The 18634-nt window shown below is 39.3% G+C and overlaps 1 protein-coding gene across 2 annotated transcripts in view; it reads right to left on the bottom strand.

Annotated features, from left to right (window-relative positions):
* LOC114069627 (ribose-phosphate pyrophosphokinase 2) overlaps nt 1–1183 on the bottom strand; it is a 23824-nt gene extending 22641 nt beyond the window's left edge. For both annotated transcript variants that reach the window (XM_027906549.1, XM_027906550.1), the window contains exon 1: nt 989–1183. In XM_027906549.1, coding sequence (XP_027762350.1) covers nt 989–1110 — 122 coding nt within the window. In that variant the 5' untranslated portion in view covers nt 1111–1183. The remainder of the gene's footprint in view (nt 1–988) is intronic.
* Nucleotides 1184–18634: the final 17451 nt, after the last annotated feature.

Here is an 18634-nt window from a genome sequence, read left to right as displayed (position 1 = left end):
TGCCACTTTCACCTCCATTTAAAATTCTTCATTAGAATTGAGCAAAATAGGTGGGTCAGAAAGCTAAGATGACAAACTAGTAAAGAGAGACAATATTGGTAGAAAAAGCACTGGCAAACTCTCAGAGAGTCTAGGTGACCAAGCTATCCTGATGGTTTAATGCAGAATTTTTTGCACTGTTGCCAGAGTCATTTTCTGCATTTGGCTGGCCAGGAGCATGGTATGACTGCACTTTTAGAAGAAGGTCATCACAACAACTGTATCACCCTCATGCATGACCATCAGTCTTGGGCTACAGAGTAAAGCTGTAACTGGTCCACCACACGCATAAGTAGCTGCTGATGCAAAACAGTGACTGGCTGCAACAAATTCTGCAAGTGTGATTTGACCTAGGCCCTTTTTAAAGAGTCTAATCCACCATCACCATCCTGTCCTTACAAAACTGCATAACATACTGTAGTTCATAAAATCAAGATTTTTTTTATCTTTAGGTAGACAAAGCTTATCAACCACGTAGTTAACTCTCTGCGAGCAGTGGGATGCACCTGCCGCCGCAGACTGCCTGTCGCAAACACCATCCTCACCCCACGGGAGGGTGGATGCTCTTTGCCCGGCCGAGGCCGCGCCAGCCCCGCTCCGCGGCCCAAGAGCACCCGGCGGGAGCGCTGCCGAGCCGGGCCAGCACAAGCCAGCCGGGACGCCTCCCGTGCCGTGCTCGTGCTCCGCAGGCGGTCAGGGAGGGTGGGGCAACCAGGAAGGGACCTGGCATGTCACACCGGACCACGCCGTGTCCCCGCGGCTGCCCCTGCACCTGCCGGGTGCCAGCCACACGCGGGATCCCCGCCGGCCCGGGGTGACAGCGGGGCGGGACCCGCCGGCAGCGGCAGCAGCAGCCGCAGCCCGGCCACGGGGGTGTGTCCGGGGCGCGCCCGTGACGCCAGCGGGGCGTGAGAGCGGGTACCGCGGACAGGGGAGGTCGGGGACGCACCTGGTCTCCTGGTTGCTGAACTTCTTGGTGACCACCTTGCCCAGCTCCAGCCCGAGCCGGTCCGCCACCCGCTGGGACAGGTCATGGTGGGAGCTGCCGCTGAAAAGCACGATGTTCGGCATGGCGGGGGCGAGCGCGGGCCGGCGGGCGAGGTCGGGGCTGCGGCGAGAGCGACCGAGGAGCGCGGGCAACACGGTGCGGGGTGAAATAGCCGCGGTGCGGGCCCGCCCCCGCCCCGCCGCCTGGAGCGGGAGGGACCGGGGCGGGGCGAGCCGGGGGCGCCCCGGGGCACAGGTAATGCCGGCGGCCCCAGCGACCGCGGGAGGGCGTTCGGGGGGCTCTGCTCCTCCTCCTCCTCCCCCCACTTCTCCTCCTCCTCGTCCTCTCCTCCCACCCCTCCTCCTCCACGTCCCGAGCCCCAAGCCCAGGTGCCCCTCCAGCTGCTGTCCTGTCTCTGGAGCGGCGTTCGTCCGGGCTGTGCCTCAGGCGTACAGAGCTCTGCCTGAGCTTCGCTCCCGCACTTGAAGAGAGGCACGAACGGAAGATCCTCACGGGGTCTCGGCTGCCTGTGGGAATATGTGGTTCAGGTGACACCGTCACCTAAATATATAATTGCCGAATACAGCTATAGCTAGGTATGTGTTTAGTTAGATCTTTATCTAACTACTTTTACTTACCAGAGCTGTCCTTAAGTAACCCACGACCAATTCTATATATACACTGTTCATTTTCCACTAACATGTTTTTGTCGATTGTTGCTTAGAAATAGGCTAACGAGCAAAGAGCTGTCTGAAAAATTGACAAAGACAAAAAGGTCTTAGCTTTCAGGTGAGCTGTTTTAGGTTGTATGTACACAAATAAATAAATAGCTTGGATAAATTAGTTCAGAACCGCCTCAGTTTTCCTGTCTTAAGCAAACCTTTGCTTCAAGGAGCAAGGTCTTGAACATGTTTAATATTGTTCTATTAGTAGGATAATTCGTGACTAAATAAACATCTGTGTTGCATAGTTCACTAGAACAGGCAGTTAAAAAAAAAAATCCAAACCAAGCAAGTTTGTGTCCCAAATGAAATGTTTTGTTCAACAGCTGGGTAGTAAATGGTTTGGGTTGGGGAGTTACAGACTAATAGTTTGGGTTGCTATCATTCCCATTCTCTGGTGGTCTGTATACTTGCACAAATCATAGATACTTCTTGCTAAGTATCACATCGTTGCAGAGGCAATATAAACAGGGGATACAGCTTATGGACAAGAATGGGAAAAATAAGTCTTGTGACTTACCACAACATAATTCCAGAATTTATTCCAGTGTTTGATACATTGCTAATACTTCAGTATATGACAACTGTGTAGTGGCCCATTCACCCTTTGTCTTCTTTGTATTTTCTCTTTATGCAATGAAAAAGAAATTTGTTTAATTGTCAGCACTGTAGGCTCATAAAAGCATCTCAAGGTTAAACCTGTGATTCTTCCAGTACATACATCTTCTTTAACAACTAATTTTGTAGGCTGTATTTTATCCTGAGTTACTTGCAACTCCAAATTTTGTCCACTGTCCTGATTTTGTTGTGATTTTTAATATTGGTTATTCTAAAATCCTTAACTTCTGTGACAGGACATCTCAGGTTCCATTAAGACTGCAGGTTTCAAATCTGTGAAAAAGAAAATTTGTTGAGATATGACCTCAGGATTAACAGAACAAAAAGCATTGCTAGAGAGAAAAGACACTTTAACTTCAAAATAATGTAATAAAGGAAAACCATACTTCATTGTTGACTCAAAACAACACCAGAAGTTTAAAATGGTCAGAAAAAATCAGAAAAAGACAAGAAAACAACTTGGCCTGCCAAGAGTTTTTTTAATATGTTTGGCAGTACTGAACCTTACAATGAACTTGGTGATTGTCTTGACCCACTCTCTTTTTTTTTCTTTCCCTAAATTAAAACTCTTGTCCTCACATTTAGTACATATTCCATTATTTGATGGCTTAGTGGGATGCCCAGACAATTCTTTTCAGTCTTCTAAGACTTTTGTGCCCAACAGCTACTTCGTGTTTATTCTGTTGCTACAATATATACAAACTTCAGTCATTAAAACTAGCTGTGGAGGCTGTCATACAAAAGAAATAATGCTGATTGATATGCTGAGTATGATTATCTTTCTTTTGGTTGTGATAGACTGAAATAGTAGACCAGAATTCAAAAGTTAGTGCCATCCTCACTTGAAACTTTGTAGTTTTTAGAGAAAAAAAAAAAAAAAGAAGAAAAAAAATCACTCTCTTGATTAAATGAGAACAGTAAGGAAAACACCTACCTAACACCAGAAAGTAAAACTTTCAACAGGAAATTGCCTTTTCCTTTTATCATCACAATGTGGTTAGAAACAGTCTTGCCTGATATAGGATGTAATAGTCAGCAAAGAACAAGAAAATGCTGTTTTCTGGTAACAAGTTGTCAATAAGTACTGGTCAGTTTAGCCAGAGCAAAGACTGAAACAACTATGAGTCAGCTGGACCTGAGAAAGCATATGTAATTCTGCTCCTGCAACAGAAAGCAATTCCAGCAAAGGTATGAGAGCCAAGGAAAAATAAGAATTTTAAATATCAGAAGCAGAAATTGGACTACCAAGAGACTGTGATTTACAAAAAAAATGAATAATTTCCACTCATGTTGCTTCCTTTGCGGTGCACTTTTGCAAATCTTACCATACAGCTTGCTCTATGATTCTCCTTCCAATTCCCATACTAAAAATTGTTACACCCTGAAAAAATGTCAAAGTTACTCAGGACTTTTGGAGTTTTTGTGTCACCATGACTTCTGTTTGTTTTGGGTTTTTTGGTGAGTTTGTTTTTTTTTCTTTCTTTCTGATTACAAAATATTTTTATGGGAGAAAAAATCTGTTGGGGAAAAAAAAAAAAAGCAATCTTTTAAAAGTACTGACAAAATCCCTGTTGGATCTGTGGAAATACAACCTGCATATCAAGCTACTTCATTCCTTCCTTTCACAGTCATGATTTGTAAAAGAATCCATTGGCCAATTTCAGCCCTCAGTTACATCATTTAATTATCAAATATTAACTAATCGTGGCTCTGGTCTTGAAAGAGTTGATCGTGAAAAATCTAATATTTAAAATAAACAATTTCAGGCTATTTTTGTTGTGTGTATTTTTAACTGTTGGTGTACATTTGAGTGATGATTTCAAGATTTTCTCAGAATCTCCCTAAAAAAAAAAAAAAAGAAAAAGAAAAAAAGTGCTATTATTTGCCTCTAATCACATGTCTTCAAGAGCTGGCTTGAAGAATAAACAGCAAATATTAGAGGCCTTGATATGGAATAGCAGCAGCTGACAGCATTACATTCACATCTGTCCAAACGTATTATCTCTGCATTTTGAGACCTGTGATTCTATTGTTTTCAAATGCTGACCTGGTTCTTTCAAAGCTTGTTCTATCCTGCAAGTATAAAAACATAAAAAGTTGTTAAATGAATAATCCTACTGAGAAAGTGTAAAATTTTGTCATAAACTCCCTACAGTTGTTCCTACTGCTCAGTAACTTAGCATTTTCGTCATGATCTTGGCCACCCACAGCTTCCAAATTCCCCTCGCTGTACCCAGCTCCCACATAGCTCCAGTAATCTCCCTCCCAGCTGTCTTCCAAATCTCCATTGTTTCCCTGCTTGGCTCTATGGCTTCCAATGACTCCAATTTCTAATGTTACCTCTGGATATTTTCTGAATACTGAATATTTCATCTGCTACTTCTATTTCAGATCCACAGGTCTGCGATGTACTGTTCAGCTGCTATTGAAATCTCTTTGATCACTTAGCTCCATTTTTCTTTGTTAGCAGATACAACTCCTACTGTCTCACCTACTTTATTCTGTAAAAGAGCTTATTGCCTTCTTACATTTCTTCTGAAGGAAGATGCTAAGCCAAACACCTTTCATAAATTTCTTCTAATGTGCATCATAACACACCTTCCTCAGCTCTAATCATCATCTAACAAGTGCGCCTTATACAATGTATGATCAATGGAGAGAAAAGAAATAATTTTTAAATTTCAGGTTACATAAATTTAACTGTTCACTGCATGCTTTGTTATCTGGACATTTTCAGATCAATGGTCTAGACCGTTCTCAGCCCCCTACTTATCTACACAGTGATGTTCTCTGCTTCTCTAACAGATTTTCTCTTAAACTTGCTTTGATTGAGCAGCAAAAAGATGTCCTTTGCTGCTGAGAAACCCAGAAAACTCACCACTGTTTTTCCAGTCTGATCTTTGGTGGCTGTGTTTCAACTACAGTAAGCAATCACTTTGTTATTCTTGTAGCTAGGACAAGTTAAAAAACTTAAATATATATGCCACCTCATAATGCTACAGTTTTCCCAGACATCTTACAAAGTACCTTTGAGATACCTTTCAAGATTCTTATATCTAAAAATGTACTGAGCATAAATCTTCTGCCACATAACAGTAGCTAAAATGGTAAACTGAAAATATTCTTTAGGAACTGCAGGAATTGCTATTGTTTTGTCCTAGCAATTTAGACTGGGATCCTTCCATTTGGGTTTCCCAGTGAACCATGGAACATTTTAATTTTTTTCAGGGAGATTTAGTTCCTACTACTAAATGATTTCTCAACTTTTTCAATGTAAACAACCATATATTGTTTAAATTCCTTCCCCCCCTCGCCAAGTGTTTACTTCCAGTTTCTGTAATACCTCTTTCTTGAATTCCTTTTCACCGTTTTTTCCTTTCTGCCATGATTTTTCCCACTTGAACTCCAATGGAACAGTAGCTCCTAATCTTCATCTGTGAATACTACATCTCAGCCTACTACCAGGGCTTTTACCTCTGATTCCCCCAGTTTGACAAGTGCTGGTCTTCAACATCTTCTGTGGTACCACGTGCCTGAGTAAATAAAGACAAGACAGCAGAGTAATCTTGGAATTAAACAAACACTGGGGATTGCATTATTGGAGAAAAAAGCATAATGATGCCAAGGTAAGGTGGAAGTATAGAGCAGATCTTTATATATCATCCATTCAGGTATCAGAGGCAAAAGACCAAAACTCTCCAGAAGACTGTTTTCTACCCCTCTAAAAATAGCCCAGTTCAAGATAAAAGATCATAGATTTCTGTTTCTTTTACAAGACAAAAGCTTGTGCATTCTGCTTCAGGCTAATTTTAGAAAATTTTATCTTGTCTTTTATGCATCTTGATTCTAAGTAGGGGCAACCACAGGACTCCAGCTTAGCCTGCAAGCCTGTCCTATTCTTTAATCTTCTACTAAATGAACACATCACCATGCTGTGTCTCAGTTCTCTCAAATCCAATTTTCCAAAAGAAAACCATTCTACATGACATTTTTGACTGGAAAAAGATAAGGAAAGAGAAACAAACAAAAGAAAGGAGGTCACAATCTGAGACTGCACTCTTTCACATCATGCTTGCACAACCACAAGCACTTGCTTTTGACTCTAGTCAGAGGCAGAATGTCAGGTATGTCTCTCTCAGATTTGGTCTGACCCAGTACAGACTTTCTAATGTTATGTTCCTGTGTTCTGACAATGCAAATCCAGAGTACCAGGTCAAACTAAAGAAAAGTCTCCTTGAAAGTAGACAGCCCCCAGTCTATTTTGAAAGTTGCAGTGTAGATTGCTGCAATGTCTGTGTTGCTCATTTTACTAACATTACTGCACTGCTTCTACTTTAAAAGCGAGATCATGCATTCAGATTACATAGGCTTTCCATCAGCTTTGGGTAAAACTTGCCTAGGAAAGTTTTTAGGAATTGCCTTGTGGTTTCTCTGGCTGTGGCTATGCAATGAATCACAAGAAGACTTCCTTACTTCCACATCTGAGTGAGTATTCCATATCAGGGCAAGATCTGTTATCAACTACCTCTTGATAACAAAAAAGAAGCACACTGAAAGGAAGATATCTGAAGTACACTCTAGAAATAAAACAGGACTGAAAAAGAATCCATCAGTTACTGAGTCAAAACTTCCCTTTTCCTTTGTGTTCCCACAGTACGATTGCTACTAAATACTGCTAGTTATTTTAGAAATTGGCATAGAACCTTAATATAATACCAGTTATAATATTTGGGGGTTTTGTCTCACAAAAAATTGAACTAAGGATTTGGCAAAAAGTGGAAAAATTCCATAAATATTCTGAGGAAGGTTGAATCAACTCCACTGTAGTGTTATTATTTGAGATAGCTGTATAAGTTGTGTGTTTTACTCAAAACTGACATGAGAAATATTCTCTAGATACAGGCATTGTAAATCAAGTCCTATAATCTTGTTTCTTGCTTTCTGTTCACCTTTATGGAACTATCTTACAAAGGAAAAGGAAGGTGCACATGTTTTTAGAAAGAAATAAATGAAAAATCTCAAGCCATTTCTTGACAACAATCAAAATAAGAGAAATTTCCTGGGTTCTTCAAGAATTAAAGAAGTAAAATAACTGCACTGTGCCCCTTTATCTGTCTTGTTCCTATGTTTCTCTTGACTAGCTATATTGGAAGTTTCACAGGTCTCCATAAATTCTATAATTATTTCTAGGGACACAGTCCCAGCACAGCTTTTGCCACTGGATACTCCAGTGCTAAGAAAAGGACAAGGTTTCTCTCTCAGTAAGAAAGATAAAGGTAAATTATTTCCACAAGAAAATATTCTGTATCAGGAAAGGTGAAGTTATTTTCATGAGCAAATATTCTGTATCAGGAGCTTTGGCAATCTAGTAGCAGCAACATAACATTTAGCTTTGTTAGAAAAGTAAAAGAGACATTTGCTGCTTTAAACAAACAATTGTATGGAACAGACAGCTGTAACAGCAGCATACACAGCCTGAATCCACCTCCTGCTTGCACAGACCCGTTTCCCCTCCTGTTCTGGTGGTAGTGATGAATGTTGCATACCAGGGGATTGAGAAAGAAGGGTCAAAAGAATGAGGGAACAGCTAAGAATAAGGTGGGGCAGAGAGAAAGGGTTTTGTCACCATGCTTCCTGATTTGCCTTCTGAAGTCTACAACTTTCTGACATCCCACTTATTGTCACCTGAATCTTCTCCTCTGTCCTTTCCCCAACATGTAACACCCCAAAACTTTCTAAATCCTATGGGCTGACCAGCTTTCCCAGACTCCAGAACATTACTAACATTAGTCATTCTTCCCCTTATGCTTCTTTTTATTGCTCCAAACCCTTCCTGACAGCTCTCTCAAAACTGCATTTCACCAACATACTGTGAAAGAAACTGGGAGGCAGCTCTCAGTTAATGGTTATGGTTAAAAGGTCCTTTTGCATGGGAAAGGTATAGATGCATCCTGCTAACTAAGCAGCAAAAATGCAAGACAATGGAAATATTGTTAAGATTCACTCCAAGAAGATACAAAGTGTTCGTGAAGCTTAAGAAGAGATGAAATGCAGGCCTATCTAACCATAAAATCTGTGAAGAAATAATCAGGAGGAGGAGGAGGAATTTTCAGTCAGTCAGCAGAAACCTACAAAAGACAGCACCTAACGATACATGGAGTCATCAAATCTGTTGGAAAACCAAATGTACAGGGTTGTATACCAAATGTTGCAGGGTCTTACATACCAGTGAACAAAATACATCCAATAATTTTCCTAGTCAAAGTAGTGTGTAATTAGATAAAATCTCTTTGCTTCCAAATCAGTGTTGTGAGCAAACAGCCTATTGGTAATGACCCCCAGAATGACAACATATTGAACTGCCCCAGGAAGTATTTGGGGAAAGCACTACCTGGAAGGGCCAAACTCACACCAGGGCACAGTTTAACAGTTTGTTAGCACAAAGGATCATGTTCTAAAGGTCAACAGTACTCTCAGGCATGCTGAAATCTCCTAGCATAGGCAGAGTCATTTCAGAAAATTGTTCTGGCAATGATTTTTCCCTCGCCCCATCTCCCGTCTAACTCCCACCTTCCCAACCACACAAAGTAGAAGCTACTGGTGAAGTGGCTATTCTCAATTTGATTTTCACTAGAAAATGGCTGAAACCATGAAGGTGGGAAGCAAGGCAACAACGTGAGTGAGAAGAGTTTATTATTGTAAGGAGAGGAAGAAGTCAAAGGATTAGAAGGAAAATAAACCAAACTGTAGCACATTCAAGGACCAGGAAGATGGAATCTTCTGAAAACTTAATTTAAATGACAGAAGACTGCCAGGAAGGTAGCATTAACTAAAGAGATCTATAAATGGACAGAGAACAGCAAACCCCTCTAATGCTAGATAGACAGTAAAGATAAGAAATGACTGTGACTGTACCAAGATTTTTAGAATAACATGAGACTTAAAGAGGAATTATGCAAGGAAGACAGACATCCCTCAGTAAGTATGAACAATATAAGGGGAATAAAATCAGAAGGGGTTAAAGGACATAATAAGGGTTTAAAACAAATAATTAAAAAAACCCAACCATTCAAACAAGCAAAAAAGGCCATTTGCTTTCCAGCAACAGAAAACTCTTGGAGTTAATTATGCTCTTGGCAAACTGATTTACCTCTGGAAGTGCCTATATCCACTAACTCTCAAGGAAAATAAGGGCGAAAAGGCATTTTTGTTCAGTGTCAGGACTGACAGGTAATTTTCAGTGCTTAAAATGGATTGCTCTACACAGAAAGGGTGGAGAAGATAGACAACTGTAAACATTCCTAGAATGTGAAATGCTTTTGATAGAGTCTTCCACAGTATCCCATAGCCAAAATAGTGAGATGGGCACTCCTGAGGTGGATGATAAATTGGGTGGAATATTGGCTTGCTTCTCAGGCTTAGAGGGTTGTGGTCAACTGTACGAAGTTTAACTGGCAGCTGGTTACCTGCCACATGCCTGAGGGATCGATACTGGAGCTAATACTGTTTAATTTATTTATTAACAACCTGAGCAGCGCAACAGAGGTGCACTCAGGAAGTTCATGCACAATACCATATGGAGAAGAGAGGTTGATATGCTGTTGGACAGGTCTGCTGTTCAAAGAATCTTCAACAAACTGTAGAAATGGGAACCTCATGAAAACCTCAACAAAGGTAAATGGCCTGAACCTGAAGGGCAATAAGCCTGGTACATGCTGGGGACAGACCAGCTACAACACAGCTTTACAGAAGAGGACCTGGGGTTCCTGGTGAAATACACTGAATATGAGCCAGGAATGTGCCTGTGGCAAAGGCAGCCCATGACAACCTGGGCTGTACTAGCGAGAGTGTGGCCAGCAAGCTAAGGCAAATGTTTCCTTCCTCCTCTGCTCACCCCTTCTAGGGCACTGTGCAGAGCTTTGAACTGCCCAACACAAGAAAGACACAGATACACTGGAATGCATTTACACAGAGCCACTGGGATGGTTAGAGGGACAGCACATGTAAAGAAAGAGGAGAGGGCAAGAGAACTGGGCTGGTTCAGCCTGAAGAAAAAACAAAGGGATATTGCTACTGTCTCCAAACACCTACTGAGAGATTATAGAGATGGTGGAGCCAGACTCTCTTCAAAGGTGCACAGTGATAAGAGGAGAAGCAACGGATACAAGGGGGAACATGGGGAATTCTGATTAGAGACAAGAAAACCTCTTTCACCTTGGGGTGGTCTGACACTGAAACAAGTTACTCAGGGAGGCTAAGAAGTATTTGACCTTGGAGATACTCAAAACTCAACAAGGCCCTGAGCAACTCAATCTGATTTGATTTACTTTGAAAAGGAGTCTGGACTTTAAAAGTTCCTTAAAACATATATGATTCCATGATTTAAAAAAAGTACTGATTGATTTTGAAGGCCGTCAAGAGCTGGAACTGCTAGATCTTTGAGAGAAGCTATCCCTTTACTTCCTCAAAAATGTTTCCTCAGACAATTATAAACTTACCTGCAGTAGAAACTCTTATTTGTAGAATCTGTGTAGATTTCACATGGAATCATAACATAAAAATAATTATTTCAGGATGGCAAAACCTTGATATGCCTGTTCTGACTCCTCTGTGCCTGTCAAAACATAACAAAAGCCAAGCCTAACATTCAAGGAGGCAAAATCACTTTTGCCAGCAGCCTGAAATTTAGAGGTCTTGTCATCAGTTGAAATAATTCTTGGTCTAAAACTATCCAGAGAAGTTTCTCTGATTCAGAGAGAAGCGTTTCTGCCACTGTTTCACACTTAATTAGAAATCTTTCACCCATTTCCAATACTTCCAATCACCTATACAGCATGGAAGGATCTCTGTGCTGAGGACTTAGAATTGGACCATTAATTTAGATTGCCTGCTTAAAGAATTAATGTTCTGCATTTTATCAGTGACAGGTGCTTCAAAATTATAGAAATAACAAGCACCTCTTAACACTAAAGTACAGTACTGCCAAGGCTACACAGTGGACTGGGGGAGAACTCCTTAATATTAGTTTGTTCTCTCTACAAGCTTACCCAGATTAAAAAAAAAAAATAAAAATGGACACTTCTGTCCAGAAAACTAAAGGCTATTACTAGGGGTAGAACAAAACAGCTGCTAGGGCTGGTCTGTTTTCTGCAGGCATAAAAAATGTAATTTATGCAATGCTGACAATCTACAGTGGGACTACAGATAAAAGGCCTAATTTTCTCTCTCTAGACCTGAGAATAAGTGCTTGTGTACAACAGAATTTCACTTTCTGCTATCAGGTCTTACACAATTTCAAAACCTAGTTCTAATTTCTCATTGTTCTCAGTGATTGGAACAAAAATAAACTATACATGGTTCTTTTCAGCGTAAGGTAACTTTATGGTTTTCAGCCCTAGCATTCTTATCATTTGGCTTAAACAGTCTTGTAAAAGTGAGAACCTAACCTCTACATGTAATTTAAGAGAAAACACATTATTATTACTCAATGAAGAACATCACTGATTAGGTTGGAAATGGGCACAAGTAACAGCAGAGCCAGGCTCTACCTTGGGAAGGTAAGGCCATCGTAAAAGCTGCTCTAAAAATTTTCTGTCTTCATACTACCAATTATATTTCCCTTCCATACTATGTGTGTGTTTTCCTACATTTTTATCATTTCCCCTTCACACACTAGCCCGGTGCTCTGTACTCTTATCTGGATCTGACCACAGTTGCAAGCATATTCGTTTCAGTAGCACTCCATAAGAGAGACAGAGAAACAAAATATGCAGGATTTTTTCATTAAATCAATTAATTTCAACCTGATGTAATGCTTTGATAACACTAAGTTTTTTACAGTTTCAGAGCTAAATTCCTGACTGCAAGGTCTATGGGACAAAACAATAGGTTTTCCCCTTATTTTTTAGGACAAAAATTGTATATTAAGGACATTATATGAGATACAGCTATCATGATCTGAATTTCATTACTTTCTTCTGGAGTAGCTATGGGATTTTATACAAAAGGTTATGTAGCCTAGCTAAGCTCCTTATATCCCCTATTCTCCAGGAAAGAAAATCAAATGGAACACTTCCACACATGGACATGGACAGAACAATGATTTCATTAGGGAGAGGGCGCTGTGTTCTCACGAGAAGGAAACTTGCCAGTTTTGAGTGTTTCAGCTGAGGCTGGTATGTGCCTTGCCTTTCTATAGGAGGAATTGGTGCCAGCTTTTTGTAGATCCTGAGGGAGGGCTGGAAGATCACTACTATCACACAGCTTTATAAATCTGCTGGATTTTATTCAATGTTTTTTCCTTGAAATACAAAATAATCCTTGGGGTACTGAAGAATTGTAGCTCTAAACAATATTATGCCTTTCCCCACCACACCCCCAGTATCCTTAAAAGCAGGGGAAGGTGACACATCCCTTCCCTTCCATCTTCTGCACAACCAGATAACTTTGCCTCCCGTCACCAGATCACTCAGCAAAAGAGTACTGGGCAAAAAGTATGTAGGGATGTTACCACTTGTTCCACCTTTACAGACATGATGCATAAAGGCTTGGTATGAACTGTGAGACATGGGAGAGGACCTACCAAAGAGCGAAGATAACTTTTATTTCTACTTTTACCTTTGCAAAAAACATGCCAGTACTATTAAGTGAACATTCATAAGGCCTTCAAAAGCCTCTGGAATACATAAGAACAGAATATTATTGCTTTTTGGTACTTTGCAGACAGGCCTTATGCTCATACCTGGATGATTAAGATATAAAAATGTCAATTCAGTTTTATTGCAGAAAGTAGCTTAATCTAGTTTATTGCAAACATGGAGAAGTTCTTCAATAGTTTTCCAAAGGCTGTTTCAGGCACTGGATTGTTTAACCTATTTTTTTATTTTATGCTAATATTTAAATTTTATTTTTATGTATATAGTCATACTGCAGCCAGATTAGGATGGCCCAATTACTTTTTATCTCATTGTCATTCCAAGATGTTCTGGCACTGTAGTATGTGATACTGTAAAATAAGCAGTATTTAGGATTCAGATGATAAAACTTTGGATCATCAGCAAGAGGATCCTTTTAGTCCCATTTCAAACCTAGTGACTCATTATTCTTCAAAGGCAATTTCAGATTCAAGTAGTACTCAGTTCATATCACATTTAACAAAAGAGCAATATTGAAGTAAATGTTACCTGTGAAACATGGGGCAGAGGCTGAGGAAGGAATGAAAACAAAAAAAAAAGGCACCTTTACAATACATGAAGAGAAAAAGGGAACCAAAACCAGAAACACTGCTAAAAATTCCATGCCTAAGTTTCAAAAGAAAAAGATTATCTGCAATTCTCAACAATGACTTGCAAAGCACTTGCTTGGATCACAGCATAATAGAATGACTACATGACTAAGCCCTTCAAACTCGCCTGTATTATTTATCTTCTCCAGTCTCTGATATCCAGCAGGTCAAATGCCTATTTCTGAGAGCCTAAAGGGATCATTAAAAGCAAAATTAGTCAGCAATTGTATTCATTGTAGCAAGTTGAAAATTACCTACTTTGTGGCTCAAATTTAAAGATAAGCAGAGAAAAAGAATGCAAATTTTACCTACCATCCATAATTTTTTGAGAGGACTTGGTGAGACACAAACAGAGAATGCCCAGTGTTCCTCTGTGGGACCCAAGTCTCTCCTTGGAAGTAAAAATGTGATGATAAAAGTGTAGCTTGATTCTCTTATGAGTCTCCACATGTTTGTTAATTTCAGATACAACAAATTGCAACCATGCTCTGAAATCTAAATTGGGTTCTTCCCAGCTCAATACTGCTTCTGAAGCCCTCATTTCTGCCCTTATATACATCCAAAATGTTTTTGGATGACCCAACCAGAGTTATGAACACTGATAAAGGGAGGACAGCGAGTATTCCACAGTGCACATTTATCTAGTGTATTTAGCCAAAGGGACTAAAAATGGACTCATATGGGACAGGAGGAGGGAAAACTACATGCAAACAGAACAAATTCATTTTGTAAATGAAATTATTAAATGTGGATGGAGTTAGTATAATGGCTCATCCACTATGCTAAAGATTCCTATTCAAGCATGTAGTGTAAAATAAAACTGCTGTCACAGGAGCAACAGTGGGACACATATTGTGGTTATACCCAAATTAGGTTTAAAATCATCAAAAACACACGAAACAGTGAATCTGAATTTCACCTCATGATAACTGACCACTGAACTACAAAATATAAAGACAAGACTGCTTTCTTCACAGTCAGTGGTGCTTGGTTGTTTCTAAACCTGAACACTTTTCTTAGCAGAACTCTTTAGAGAATTTGACTTTAGTCACAAATTGTTTTAAGGTGGTGTGCAGGCAATGAATTTACTATTTTTTGCAAATACTGAGTGTTACACATACTGATGAATGCTTCTGCTTGTTTTTACTGTTAGAGAAAAGAAAGCATGTCCATTTATTTGAACTTCAAAATCAGAAAAAAAACTTTCACATCTCCATAGAGAAATGTAATTCTGATTGGTTCTGTTCCTCCAAGGAAAAAAGTATGAGGGGGTGAGGATGGATGGGGAGGACAACGTAGTCTGTCTTGTTCTTTCTGTGCTGTGGTTTGGTTGTGGTGGTTTTGTTTGCTTGTTTGCATGGTTGGGTTTTTATTTGTTTGTTTGTTTGGGGGTTTTGTTTGTTTGTTTGTTGGTTTGTTTTTCCTAATGTAATTCTAGTCATAATTACAGCAATGTAAAAATTCCAAAAGCCCCAGAATCTTAGAAAAGAGAGGACATGTCCTTTCAAAGATCATAATGAAACGATTTTCACAAAATAGTATTTGTAAGAGTGATGTTTTAAGAGCAGAAAAATTCAGCATAATGGAATTGACAGTTCCAAAAGATGAACGAATGAATGACACGGATTTACCCTTAAAGTTCCTTTCTTGGCCAGATGTGGGGCCACCTACTAATTGTCTGCTTGGAGCACAACGCAGTCTCTCATCATGCTAAGATGATTTTACAGAATTGATCCCTGTCTGAGATGCTCTGCTGATATATTAAATGATCATCTACAGCTTTTATAGCTGTACAGATTTTACACTAGATTGAGAACTTTAATGAAAAAAAACATGAATCACACAAGCCAATTTCAACCTAATTTCCCTCAAGGTGTTACAGGCAGTAATTCTTATTGACCTTTCACTTTTCTTAATTCTTATGTTAACAGCATTAATAAAATGTTAGTCATTGATGTTTTCCCATAATTTTGCAGATAATAACTAGCAATTCACCAGTGCTACAAGCTTCTGTGATTTGACTCGGTCTCGCAGGCTTAATGGGTGCGATTAAATTATTTTATGCAGAGTAAACATTTGCAGTGTTTCCCTTCTTGCTCCTGTCCCAACCTAAGCAAATAAACTGCCTGCCAGCATCAGTCTCATGCTTCTCATGTGAAACCTATTGTGAACTTTCAAAGCCCAGTACTGTAAGAGAGAACCTGATGTACTTCTAAATAAATTCACAGATTATTTGTTTAACAGTTTTGAACAATTAAGGTTATGGCCCAAGTCATTTGTCTAAAAAGTATTCTGTGGGAAATTAAATGCAATTAGGAAAGAAAATAATTCTTCCCCTTTTCTTTCCCATTTCTTAAAATGCCTCTCCAAAATAAAGTATTTTCCCCACATCCATTTTTCACTCCACAAATAGTTTTTCTTTCTTGGAATTTGAAGAGAATTTTCAGGAAATACTGGGATCCTCTGCAGCTTTTCAAACCTAGGCTATCACACAGCACACTTATTGCTGGAGACATACCTAAAAGCAGAGCAAGACTGAAGATGAAGTCCTGCACTTCTGTAGCCAATGTGTTTCCAAAGACCCTGGGCTCTGTGATTTCTGGTTCTGTTGATGCTATAAAAATAACATTGGTGAGATGGCAGTAATGTGCCCACAGCTGCAGCAGACAGATACAATGGGGGTCAAAATTTTTTTTGTTGCGTGTTTCCAAAGGACAGTTGTTTCTTAATCCCAGATCAAAGACCTCATGAGAGAAAGGAGAAGACTGGGGCCTGGTGCTAATGTCCCCTGCCCTAAATCTCACTTCTTACAAAGACTTTCTGTACATGGTCTCTTTTATTAGGATGTGAACAAACTTTCTAAGATAGACCTGTCTTGCCTACTCAGGCTAGCAACCAGAGGATATGACAAAATTAAGAGCTTCCTTTATCAGGGTTATTTGTTTAAGGTTTCTTTCTCTTTGTTAATTCAGTTCCCAGTTGATGACCTTCAGTAGTTACGAAATACAGATGGTAGCAGGAGTAACCAGGACAATTGCCTTTGCCAGCCAGGGGTTTCAACACTTCTGTATACAAACAGTCTCTAAGCTGTTCTCATTCAGGGTGGCCCTCAAAATCACGGGTCAGGGGAGCTGAAGCAAAGTAGAGGCTTGTTCTAATTAGGGGGCATTAGGGGACTGTCTTGGTATCATCAGGGCTCCACAGTTTTCCTTGGCTAGCTGGGAGTTTGCAAACAGAATTTAGGGTGCTGCTCTTTACCTAGAAAAACACTTAGGGACAGTTTTTATGACCACCCATGTCTTTCCTTTTGCAAAACCAGTCAATATTAGCAAAGGTGTTTAGCTTCTACATGTTAAAAAAAAAAAAAAAAAAAAAAGTGTTTTTTTTTTCTCTCTGGAATTCACAAATTCTGCTGGTGTTCACACTTAGTCAGTCTAGCCAATGATTTCAAGATGTGCCCATTCAAATAAAACATAAAGCAAAGAAATTTTCACAAATGAGCAGTAAATTGCTGGTCGGATTCATCTCATCAACATCTACATGTTTACAAACTAGATTTCTATAATTGCACTAGTGCCCTGGACCCCCTACATAGCTCTCATTTAGAGGTGGTGGAGAAAAACACACGGAATTTCTTGAGCACAAATAATCTGGCTTCTTTTAGATATCTTCATTAGGATGAGAGGGATTCTGTTGCAGAATTGCCCAATGTTTACCTGTTGCCTATAAAGTGAATGTGGAATGATTACTATTTGTCTGTTAAATGCCACACTGATTGTTAACGCAAAAAAAAAAACGTAATTGGAGTTCTGTTTGAAAATAAACAGATGCAACAACCAAATCTCCTTGCCTTTCACTGTGATAAAAGATGCATCTGTAAATTTAGAATGAGGCTCTTTTGGTCCAGAAGTGGCAGTAGAATAAGTAAAAAAATGAATAAGCAGAGTCAGTTCATCTCACATTTTTAAAGGTATATTCAGTTAAATCTGTACAAAATTTTTATATTTTATTGTGAGATTCAGAGGCTCATATTAAATATTTGCTTTCCACTTTATCTCCATTTAGGCTGATACAAAACAGATGCTAAAACATTTGAAAAAGTTCAGGTCTTCCCATCACTCTCATAATTTGCATGCAAAATATTATGTCTAGGACTTTCCTTAAGTGATTTCTGTGCTTTTTCTCTCGATTGTTCTAGCTCTTGAAAGAAAGATAAATATGCCCCTTCTGATTTGCTTGTTTAACCTGATAAGGTACTAAGATTAATTTTTCTTTCATACATTTGCTAATAAGGAGACATTAGCAATCAGAAGATAGTCTCATTAAGCATTTGATTCACACTGGATAGAGATGTAGCGTTACATTTCTCTAGCAGCATTGGCCTCATTCAACAGATTTTAATGAAGGATTGATTTTGATGCCATCTTTAATGAATACATGAACTAAAAGATTAAGTCTTTCAGTCAAGCTTATCTGAGACTCTGAAAATAATTGAAAAGATTAAAGTGACATACTGGAACAAGACTACTCTAACGTAAAGAAACCACTAAAAATATCGTGCTGTCAAGTTGGCTATCAAATATTGATTGAGTGCTTGCACAGAAAAAACAGAAGTGAATATTCATTTCAGAATTAATTAGGATATATTCCAGAATGATCAATTGTTCTCCTCCACACTTTGTATATATTCAAGAGATGTCAATAAAGCCACAAAATACATCTAATAAGCACAGATGCTGCTGCTTACATGATTACCTGTTCAAACTGGAGCAGCATCTACTTTTCCTAGGTAGTTTTAGATTATATGGAATGAGAAAATACAACTGAAAGTGGCACCTCAGTTTAACTTCAGATTTTTGCATCTTTTCAGAACGTAATCTCTATGTTCTAATCTTCTATCATTTGATTTTTTTTTTACTAAACTAAACTAAAATAATTTAGAAAAACTACTTTTCTTAGTTTCTGTGTGCTTTTTGTTAAGTC

Source organism: Empidonax traillii, unplaced genomic scaffold, assembly GCF_003031625.1.
Source record: "Empidonax traillii isolate 1590-97213 ecotype Southwest subspecies unplaced genomic scaffold, ASM303162v1 scaffold1320:size131145, whole genome shotgun sequence".
Taxonomy (NCBI): domain Eukaryota; kingdom Metazoa; phylum Chordata; class Aves; order Passeriformes; family Tyrannidae; genus Empidonax; species Empidonax traillii.
This window is presented reverse-complemented; position numbering and strand designations above follow the sequence as displayed.